This window comes from Opisthorchis viverrini (genome assembly GCF_000715545.1).
Source record: "Opisthorchis viverrini unplaced genomic scaffold opera_v5_683, whole genome shotgun sequence".
NCBI classification, from domain to species: domain Eukaryota; kingdom Metazoa; phylum Platyhelminthes; class Trematoda; order Opisthorchiida; family Opisthorchiidae; genus Opisthorchis; species Opisthorchis viverrini.
This window is the reverse complement of record NW_008752350.1, coordinates 63,056-74,821: the sequence shown is the minus strand read 5'-3', so window position 1 is coordinate 74,821 and position 11,766 is coordinate 63,056. Positions and strand designations below refer to the sequence as shown.

Sequence of the window (11,766 nt, the reverse complement as noted above, 5' to 3'; positions counted from 1 at the left end):
TTCTAGGAAAATGTCTACAGAAGCGCGTACTAGTTTGCCACAGCTGCGAGCACGCGCGACTGGGTTATCGTCCGTACATGTTTGTGCATGGGAATTCCCCAGGCTTTACTGGCTGACGGACATACAAACAGTTAACTAAGCCTCACCAGCAGTCCAGATCCTTCTTGGATTACGAAGGAAAACTTTCAAACATTTATAGGATACGCCCTGTATGTCTATCATCCAACCAGTTTGGCGCCTGTGGGGATTAACTCTCCCCTTCCATCACCAAAAGGAATGTCTACGCCAGTCACTTGGCGCAACGTAGCTACTCGCACACAGAATATTCCGGGTGTGTCTGTGCAATATTGGACTGTTTTTCAAGCACCCGTTGGTTGTTTTTGATGTGGGCGGTAGGCAGTATGTCGGCAATAAGTCTTGACATAACACAACGTTTTGTAATTTTGCAGGCGATGCACACATATTGCCCTGTAGTTTCGTTCATCAAACACTGGACATGATTTTCTGTTTAAATAACAGTACTACATTGTGGATGTAATCTCACCTACAGTGGGTAATCTCTTTGTTGCAATCGGAAGGAAAACTCCCTGCATATAGAGAACAGCGAACAACTACTAATTACGGCGGTCTGCCTAAAGATGAATTTATTTCCAGCACTCCTCTTCATTCGAGTTCTTAAGGCGTGGTTGCTGCTCGGACACATTTGCTTGGATATTCCACAAGCAATTGGGACAATGGATTATTGGTGGTGGGTTTGCATTTTCCCTACTTTTCACAGAAAAAGATGAGTCATCTTCTATAAGCGCAAACTTTTGATTACGCAAAACATTGTTTTTGTCTGAGGGAATCTCCTATCACTTGAAGGTTAAAGTATTTGAAGGTTGAGTATTCTCTGATGGTCACAGTCGGGACATTGGAAAAGAGCCTCTGCCGGTAACGCGCTAGACGGTAGTACAAAACAGGAAGTTTTAGCGAGATATTCCGGATCGGTTTGTTATCTCAGGAGGCGCATGATGACGTCATGTGACGGCGGATGAGCCGTGAGATTACTTGTAGTTGTGTGATTCACTGTTGCACGTGGGCCAGGATACTGTCAGAGCGCCCTAGCCTAGATAGGGGGGTGATTAGGATCCTTGACCGAAACACTTGGCCCAAAAGCCAGACCATGAGGCCATAATGGTTAGCCTAGGAACGACGGAGCAGCCTGTATGTCTGAGGAACATGTTGCCACACGTTGTCCATACCTCACTGTGGAAGACTAGGATGCTGTCTCAGTCAGACTTCACCCATTGACCTCTCACCCATTGTGAGAGGTTCTATGAGTGTCACATATAAACTACCGAGTACATTTCGACCGGTTGTGGAGGTACACAAACTGTCACACTGCGACAGGGTCCAGTATCTTTGTGATGACAGCGCAGTGAATTCCAATAAAGCGTTCGAGAAAGACACTGATGGCTTTAGATGATTTTTTATAAGTGATTGTTCCTTTTAACTTTTCCGGGCTGCTGATACGTCTTTCCTCGTAGTGTAAGGTTTCAAATAACCAACGCTTATGTGTCATTGGTGCGAAGTTACAAGAATCTAGATACTGGGTGAATTTTTGAAAGGTCGAGTGTTATGATGACTTAGTTTCACTCACACTGACAAGTACGTCCAAGAAAGAAACCTGTTGTGATCCATATTCCCAAGAACATGCGACTTTGCGTGAACAGGGTTTATTTTGTTGCTACTTATCTCTCATTTTAACTTGTTCTTGATTCCTTTAGTACATACCTTGCACGTTTTGCGTCTCGCAGTTGGGGAGAGGAGAATAATGCTTAACATTCTGTGACATGTATTTTGCCCGGCGGTAGGATTTTGGTGTAAAGTCTCAATAATTATAAGAATATGCCACGAATGGTATAAAGATTTTTAGCAACAGTTTCAGACTTGCTCTGGTGGGGTTGATTTAATACGCTTCAGCTGCGAAATTTGCGAAATCTGCCACTTGGAAATAGGGAATACATATATGTACTCAGTACTCACCAGGCTTTGAAGCAGATAAAAGCTGGAAGTTCATAAATATTGGGTTGAAGACACGGCCATTTTACAGACCGACGAAGGTAAACTGATGATCCGTCGAATCGACAGTATAATGACCTAAAGTTTTCGGTGAGTTAAGGGCCGGTGAAAGGAAGGTTTGATGAACTGGAGTTTGGAGAACCCATTGCTCGATGAATTTTAGTATTACACCAAGAAGAAAAAGACTTTGGACTGCCGACATTTTGCTTCTGCTTCTTCTATATTTATATTATATATATACCTGTTACACACGGATTTCATTAGCTTTTCACCAACCTGTGACAGTTGTTATATTTTACCTATTGAGTGACTTGATGTTCCGAACTGATACGTTCACCTTGGATCTACTACAGAGTAAACTCTCACAAAAGTTGCATCAAATTCAGTCTTTTGTAACTGTGCAGGCTGTACTCGTTTGCGGTGATGTCCTCATTGGGAATTCTTTTTCACTGTTCCTATCACCACCTGAACCTTTGTTTAACCACTGTAACCACGCTACATAATTGAACTCTTTTTGTCCATCGTCAGCCTACCTATTGTCGTGCTCACAAACCGTCATGCGCTGACTATCGTTTTACTCACATCGTCCCGTGTGTCTGTCCCAGAATATCTTTTCCCGGATGAATTCTACCTTTTATCATCGATTCCAAAGACTTGCGCACGATCACTTTAGGTTAACTTTGTCTGATCACCTTTTGAAGCGGGGTTGTTTTTCTGGCCGCCTGGTCATCAAATGGTCTATGAACAGACCAGGTATTTTCACAATGTTAGCAGTCTTTAACATGGTGCACCGGATACATCAAACGCGGTTTCTGTACTGTGTTTAGATACTTCAAATCAAGTACTCTGGTAAAAGAATGGCGCAACAAATATGGAGTCTTGCGCTCCTGTGCGCGTTTCTGCTGGATGAAAATTCTGACTCAGTATTGGGATGACTATGTGGCTGTTTTCACTCAGAGACTACTCCAATTTGGGGTGAAAAAATTGCAGTTCTGTGAGTTGAAATGTGTGCAACATGTAGACAAAATTTCATTTCGATACGTCAGGGCAGGTTCGGCGCAAAGGGCATCGAGAATAGTAGTACCTAAAGGGCCGCAATGCAGTCAGACATCGAGTAGCGAGTATCCCTTTCATTCATTGATGGGTACCAGACTCTTTTGTAATAATAAGAATAAAGCTGGCTATGTTCGAACTGACAGTATTGGTTGGAACTAATTGAGACCCATATTTTCTACCTTAGCCTGACTACCCAATAGTTTAATTTGATTGGGCGAGTATCTCAAAATTGTTTTGAAAGAGAGATTCCAAAGTAATCTTGTGAACTGAAGAAACTCAGAACATTCCCTCGTGGATAGAAAATAGTGAGTGATCGTGATGCTCCGAGTGGCACGGAAGTTACTAACTTCTCGCGGAAAGAATGTCTTAAATTAAAGCTGAATATTTTCTAGCCCGAAGTTATCGAGTGGATCCTATTAAATATACCAGTTTCCTTTTTGATAAACGATACTGACAAGTTATAAAGCCTGCTTGTTTTCATCCGTTTGAAATTAAAAATGCACTTTTTTAAACACAAATTTCAAATTTGGTCAACCAATGGGATCCAACTCTCACAAAAGCGAATTGGTAGGATGCCCTACAAGAAATAATGCGAAACTGTCATCTAACAGTTTGCTACGACCTCCACTTTCAACAAAAATAGTGACTTTTAAATCCCAAATTGAATGTCTGCAACACATACGGACTTTCACCAGAAGAAAAAAACGCACACCTTGGAACCTCGTCCTAATGCGTCACTATTGTAGACGCCTGTCCACAACCACTATCTATATTGAATCGGTTCCCTGGAATGGCAGTTATCATCCATGTTTGTGTTTTCAGCGTCATTCGTAATCCAATCAATTTCAAGGAATAGTAAGATTGATCAACCTTTCCATAGTGTACAGTACTGTCTTCAAAGACAGTAACAATAATTGAATTAGATATTATGGATGACTATGAATTTGCATGTTCGCCCTCAGACATGGTTTTGTCAATGAACCTTTGACACACTCTCTTAACCCATGAAACCTGACGGAATTGTTGTTGTCGAAAGTTGCCAGGACTTATTACCTCGCTTATGAATTTTTCAACAGCCTAGACATGGAACGTTCCACTATACCATGGTCGAGAATCTACGTACACGGACCAAACACGGACATGTACACGTTACTTTAAAAGCATTTGTTAATGTTTTTCCAACACTAATGCACTTACTCCAAGTTGCAAAACTATACAGCTGGTTTTAAATAGAGACATTTTTATCATTATCGCAGATTTTTTGTTGAGACAGAAAAAGGGCACTACTTTAGATCGAACTATTTTTCACATTCTCATTCACTACCGCTCTGTGCGGTGAGAAGCGCAGGCGATTCCGTAAGTTAGGACCATTAAGACCACCAATACGGCCAAGATAGTGGCGATGTCGAGTTTATACTGAAGTCTGCACCTGTAGGGTATTCATGTGGTGTTACATCACCTTGCCCAAAGTTCACATTTTGGGATTGGATTATGTGCAACTTGAGAGTAAATCCACTCTGCTTGCCCTAACAGCCTCATCATTAGATCTAGCTGAAATCGGGGGAGCATATGCTGAACATCGCTGAGGGATGTGTACTGGTCAGAAATAAATAAATAATAATACTAAAGTCAAAAGTCAAGTATAAGAAGTAAGCCTACACTGGCTTCATCCATTCCAGTTAATTTACCTGGTTACACCTGACCTCTTTTTAATGAAACTTGTATCGCAGTTGTGGAAAAAATATGGTTGATGCTTTTTTTATCGCAGACAATTTATGAGTTATTCTGTGCCTCATCCTGACTCAGTGAGCAACTCAATTTAGTTCACAGCGGAAAGTAAAACAGATAAAAGAAGTACCAATTCGTGTTCAAGTGGAACATAATGTCCATGAAAACTTGGAGACCACGTTTATCCATTGTTCGTTAATGGGCTGATGAAGAGTTTTCATCGATCTTATTAATAGCGTACGTTGGGAAAATATCGCGAAATCTCTATTTCCTTGCCAACCGAAATATGGAACAGTTTTCTTGGGCACGTGCAGTTGAAGATTATCATAAACAAGTTTTCTTAAGGCCCCCGTTAACCTCATTGTAATTTAGAAATTTGTGTAGTCCGCCAAAAGTAATTGTCGTCGTGGTATTTTCGAGTATTTTTCAAACTTCTATGACACGATGACTTCTCGACTGATTCCAAGCTTTTTCCGACGGAAGGGCACTCCCGGTTGTGATGTTCTTCAACCAAATGTGCCCAGCACAGGCTTCTGGGTGTTTGTTCAGGTTGGCGTTCAAAATATGAATAGAGCGTGAACATTGGGGAGATTGGCACCATTTATTAATGTGGAGGGTATACGAAGCAGATTTCTTGAAATGATTACTTTAAAGCTTTCAACGGCAATTTATTAGGCGTCATAACTTATTAGTGAAGGTAATTCAAGTAGAACATAAGGTTGGCGAAAATTCGGAGACTGCGCCTACCTGATGAGCCCCAAGAAGGGTGAAACCGGTCGCGGGCTGTCGAGGAGTTTTCCGCAACTTTGTGAGTAGTTTCCTTTATATAAATACTTCTTACTAATTTGGCTGGAATTGTAGTACATCAAAAACTTTGTATCTTTTAGTAGACCGCTTTTACAAAATTAACTTATATATATATATATATATATATGTATAAACGGTGATTCATTATTTCACTGACATTTTAATAGACCGCTTTTACAAAATTAACTTATATATATATATATATATATATATATGTATAAACGGTGATTCATTATTTCACTGACATTACACCGATGTTGTGTGACCTAGATTATGCACATTTGTACTTTTGAGGTAATTCTGACACCTTCAAGGACGGCAGCCAAAATGTCGAATTCTTATCGCATTTGGTCAGGTAATGAGGTATTGTTATGATGAACTTAGGAGAAATTATCCACCGTATTTAGGTTGTATGCGTAGTTTCAACTTCACAAAATTTCGCTAACCAATGGTATCAGTTGGGTCTTCTAAACCCGTGTGGAGGCGCTTTGTATAGTAGGAGCCGACTTCCCATCTTTTATTATTGCCAAGCAATTCTCGCTTCATTGGATCTCATTCACATGCTCTAACACGGTAAATCTGGCAAATATTGGGAGTGTGTGGTGATGCAATCGATTGGTGTTCGATCACAGTGGCATGGCAATCATACAACTCGGAAAATTCGGAAAAAATACAATGCCAAAAGGAGAACTTTGGATGCGTGTACGCATAAGCCATCCTGAACCAAGTTGAACTAGACTGTGTATCCGACGAAAGCTAAGGATGACGAGGGTATCAGCTATTGTTTTGACCAGTTTCAATGGCGAAATTTTTGACAGGGAGATGGTGATTATACTCTTTTATAGGGACAAACTGAAGCGAAAACGACAGCTTAGTTCAAACGGTAAAGAGAAATGACGGTGTTTTTTGAGCTCTGGGTGTACCCAGTCGACGTCCCCGTACTTGGCCTACGAATGGTGTTTCATCTATGAAACTCGTTTTTTACTATTTCCCTATGTTGACTAAGAGAGGTCCATGCGAAAGAAAAAAGATTTAGCTTCCGGTAGACATTTCTAGGAATAATTGCGTGGGTCCTTCTACTACTTCGAATTGTTTTCGCAGGTCGAATGGAAAACGGACTGCAGCTGTTTTCATCTAACCAAAAGTGCTTTTTGCTGGGAGAGGCAATCTCGTGTTGGAAAACTAGCTAATCATAATTTTCCTGCTAATCCATTGTTTGTTTATCGGATATTTTAGAAGAAATATCGTGAAGGAATAAATCCGACGACACATTGACTAAGTTGATGTGCTTGAAAGGGAGGGGGAACAAAGCATTAAGGCCCTCAGCTCCTGGATCTGATGGAAATATAAACCCGTGATGCTCTCAGGTTGTATGCAAGGTGTACATCTTTTTATTTGATTGATTTGTAAACGTAAGCGGAAAGTGCATCAGCATAATAGATGGCAGCCCAAACATTTCAGCATCGTCAATGGCATCATCTGTTTCGTTAAAAATGAAACGACAACCAAAATTGTTTTTATGACAAATTCGACATATTAGCAAGCAAAAAGAGAGTGGAAAATCCAAAGGAATTATTTAAGCAGTACTTCGTCACAGTGTTGGTTGGAATTGTTTTGTTCTTTACTGTACAAATGAAGAAGACATTTTCAGCTAAATTGGTAGTAAGATTCTGAAATCCCGGCATTCAATGAGGTGAGCAGTGGCTTCAGCTGCACCTCTTGATTGAATTTACCGGCCCTGTCATGAAATAATTCAATATTTATCTGTCCTTATCATGTTTCATGCTGTTGACAGTCTATTTATTCAACAAATATCGCATTTACAAAATGCCTTTTTACCGGTAACGAACCGTTGTGCATTATCAGACTGGAATGATTATTTTTGAGCTAACTGATCATTAGGGTATTGTGCTGGAAGTGCTTCTATGTTGTTTATAGTACCAAGACAACGGTTATTCTTGGGCTCGTAGGTTCATGGGATTGAACAGAATATCCCAAGTATATTCCAGTACGTTCTACTAAAATCTATTCTAATAATTTCTGTTTCTGGTTTTATGAGGGTGAGATAAAGCAATGCCCACTGAAGCGTATCTGACATGTCTTTTTGGGTGCCCCGTTCGTTATAATGAAAGAAAAGACGGAATCATGCTCGTATCTGAGGGTTGGCTTTCAAATTAGGTAATGTGAACAAGCCTCTTGAATGAATTCTTCGGGTTACCACTGCCTCCATTCTTGCGCAGCCTGAACTGATTTGTCTCGAAAACATTCTGAGTAGATGCTCACAGAGCAACACTTTTACGTGAATCATATTCAACCATGATTTGTGAGGCTGACAGTGGCCTGTCCCCACTTTGGTGCACTTTCCTCGCCGAGAATATTTTGAAGTCAGTGGAATTAAATTGGTGAGTGACAGAAAAATTGTGACAGTGGTGAAATATACCCAAACTTCGCAACATCCAAAGACCAGGTGAACCCGAGTAGTGTAACTTGAACGGCTTGCACCATCAGACTCAAAAAGGAAATGTTCCCAAGTTAGTGTAGCATTTTAGAAGAAATGCGTGGCGGTGAAGCATCGGTGTTGAACATTGATGTCATGCTGTCGATGATAATGATGATGATGATGATGCGCGGCATGTTGTCTTAGCTAAGTAGGACAATCGTGTTGTATCATATCACGCGAGGCTTGTGTCCGTTTGTTTTCGGACTACCTGCTGCAAGTAATCAGAAAACGGCTCAAGGAACTCGGTGAGCTTTACACCATACACAGCTGCAAATCATCTACCTAGGTACTCTGAGAGCTAGGTGCAAGTGACTTTCATATAGCGTGGTAGGCTTTTTCCTATTACCGATAGATGGAGACAAATAAGTAAAGCTGTGGGATGAATAAACCACTCTGTTCCATGCTAAGTTCGTACGAGAGTGAAACCAGTGTAGCTGAATTCGATCCCAGTTTTTTTATTGCTTTTCACTTGCATGTGTAGAGCAAAGCTGCTTAATATTCGGTTGTGATGATGTTCGGGATATAAAAGTTTGATTTACAAAGCATATGAAAAGGTCGGTCCAGACCGCTGACTGGAGTTCTGTAATATTTTAAACTAAGCAAGTAAACGTAGCCCTCGAATTTCAGCCGGTCTTCCTTCTTGCTTGATACCTGATATGGAATTATTACTGGACATTTGGTTCAACACGGCAGGTGCGTTTTTGTACTGATAACTCCTCTTGCAACTATGACGTTCGATTTTTCAGGACTTCTCACTGGATGACGTTTAGCCTTGAGTTTTCATGTTTAAAACGAATCAGCCTGGTGGGTTCTCTGATGCAGCATATTGAACGTATTTGTCCAAGAGTCCAGCCGTATGACGTTTCAAACCACGTGACTGTTTCTGCCCACCTGTGGGGCATAAATTGGACAGTTATACGATACCAAAGGCACCACTACGAAAGTATTAATTAGCTTAATGATATTTAAAATTAAGTTCAACTGGGAGAAAGCTGTCGTTGACGGAAACTCGGGGACTGTGTCAACCTGACAAGCCCCAAGAAGGACAAAACCGGTCGTGGGCTGTCGAAGAATTTCCAGCAACCTCATGAGTAGTGCAATACGAATGTACCTGTATCGCGATGTCTTGAATATCGTAACCTGGTGTAGCACATTCAATTGCATGGAAACATCACAAACGAGAGATGGTTCCAGGTGGGTCTCTCGCAGAACCAAATTTGTTTGCAAATGAGTGTATTTCGCTACTTTCGTTTTATCTTTCAGACTCGTATATTTTAACACTGCTCCATAAAATCATCCAAATTTTTAACCCTACTTTTGTCAGACTCACTGGTTTTATTGTTCTCCTTTTTTCCAACCCCACAGAAGAATATTACGTTCTGATCCTTCTTTCCATTTTTTGTATCTGTTGAGTTAAAATTCATCCTAAACGCGTACTGAACCTGTTTTATTCAGCATTTGGCTGGGTCATTATGATTTCGTGAGTACATTTGTATACTAATATCAGTATTTAAGTCGAAATTCTTTGACAAAAACGACGGTAAGCACATTATGACTACTTACTTGTTAAACGTCTTTTGGGGTAAATGCAGTCCAAATCTTCTTGTCAGGCTTTCGCGAACTGAGCATTACTCTGGTGTTGGTAGGTAGTAACATCGACTCCGCACTTTGTTTGTGACGTCATTTAGGTGACTTAGTAAGTTGCGATGGTCCGTTTGGGGCGAAGAGACCTATGCTTCGTTAATTTTCTTGTTTTTCTAACACTGTTGAACTGTTGCCATTTTATACCTCTCAAGTGGTTAAATTCCTGATAACTGTGCTACAGCTATAGAAATCCCCAAGTTAAACTTGCACAGTCTTGGTTGTCAATCGGTAGTCAGAAGTACTGTAGACGAAAAAGAGTCTGGCAATCATCACTATGCCTTGTGAGCTTATATGGTACGCAGCATCAGGATGTCGAAAAAATAGTAACAAAAACCAAAGTTTCAGCAACCTTATGAGTAATGTATTGCGTTCGTACATGTATCGCGATATCTGGAGAGGCAGCCTGGTGCAACATATTCAATGGCTTAAAAGCATCACAAACGAAAGATTCAGCTGGATTTCATGTGTGTTCCGTGAAAGCCAAACTGGTATGCAAATGAGTGTATTTTGGTACAACTAAGAGAAAATTAGCTACAGCTAACCAAAGTACTGAAGGCCAAATGATTGAAATTTTAATAAACGGTGATAAAGTTTATGGTGGTTCTCGTAGTTACTGCTATTAAAGTCGACTGGTCTCACTCTGCCTTTGTTCTCGGAGGCGAAATATTTAGTAAGGAACGATAACGTTTTAGAACACACGGACAGACTCAGTTACTCTGTTCACTTCTTCGTTGATGTTCTGAAACAAAACTTTAGCCCGGAAGAATGTTGTATCACTTTTTTCCTTCCGGTGCGACTGGCTAACTAGCATGTCGGGATACGGTACTCCTTAGTTGAATGCAACGGGCCCACCAGCTTTGTTAGTTTGGTTTCTGTTCCGCAAGCACATTATCACAAGTATAATGTTTGTTGGGAAGGTTTGAAAGGTCCCTCTGCACTCCTTAGGTGCAACCCCGTGAAGAGCTACATCACTCTTCCATTCTGTATGTGTTTCGATGTTCAGCCACATTCCTATGTTAGTAAATTGTGGGGAGGTAAGAGACTGTGTTTAGTTCCAAACATGTCTAGTAATGTTTTGATCATTCAATTCAAAACTTGTGGTTCTCGTTAGATTTTAGGCACTGTAGTTTTTTTACTGCAACCCTTCATTTCGAATGATGATTCCAACATCCTATTGTCGACGAACAACAGATTCGATGCATCACTAACCACCGCAAATTTACATCGAATATTCATCATCCATTGTTAATTATTCTGCTAATCATTCCAGAATGTACAAGAAGACCAATCGAAGTAACAATTTTACAAATGCCATAAACTGAACGTGACAAATTAAAACAGTCTAAAGGTGGACAGAAAATCGTGTGAGATGACATTGGCTACCTATCAAAGAACAATTAGTTCAGGTCACCAATAGGATAACTTGAGCTAGTCAGTGCGGGAGTGCTGTAGTTGTGTGTTCAGCACAATGTGCATGTGTGAGGGGAGGTTAGTTGGACCATGGTAAATACAACACACGAACAAAACGCTTTTGCCGACAAAGGATCGGGTCGCGATGTCGTATGGCGATAGCTTCAGCCACTGCGATTGTGCGCTGCTGTACTGATCTGGGTTGATTAGCCGGCGCCTTTTAAACAACGCGGAAGCTTTGGCTGGGTATCATGTTGTGTGCAGTGTCAGTTAAACGTTGTACTACAGAGCTGGTTATCGTCCTTCTAATTCCAGAAGCTAGCCAAGGTGGATTGTGTTCCTTCATTCTTTGGCCGAGTTGCCTAGTCGTGCGTCCGATGTATTTCGCTGCACAGCAGCAAGAGAATGAGTATACTAACATATTTTGGGCGCGGACAGGCACTCTATCCTTGAGATTAAAGGGGTACAAACGATTGCTGGTGAACCAGGTTCGAGGTGTTGCGGCCGGGAAAAATTGTTCAGTCTGGTGGAAACTCTTTTATTCAGTAGATCGGCCG

At 40.9% G+C, this 11,766-nt stretch overlaps 1 protein-coding gene across 1 annotated transcript in view; it reads left to right on the top strand.

The window, feature by feature from the left end:
- Positions 1 to 638: 638 nt before the first annotated feature.
- The window catches only part of T265_15644 (hypothetical protein), a gene marked incomplete at both ends in the record, with an annotated part of 38,477 nt that continues 27,349 nt past the window's right edge, over positions 639 to 11,766 (top strand). The window contains one exon of the mRNA XM_009178849.1: positions 639 to 748. Coding sequence (XP_009177113.1) covers positions 639 to 748 — 110 coding nt within the window. The remainder of the gene's footprint in view (positions 749 to 11,766) is intronic.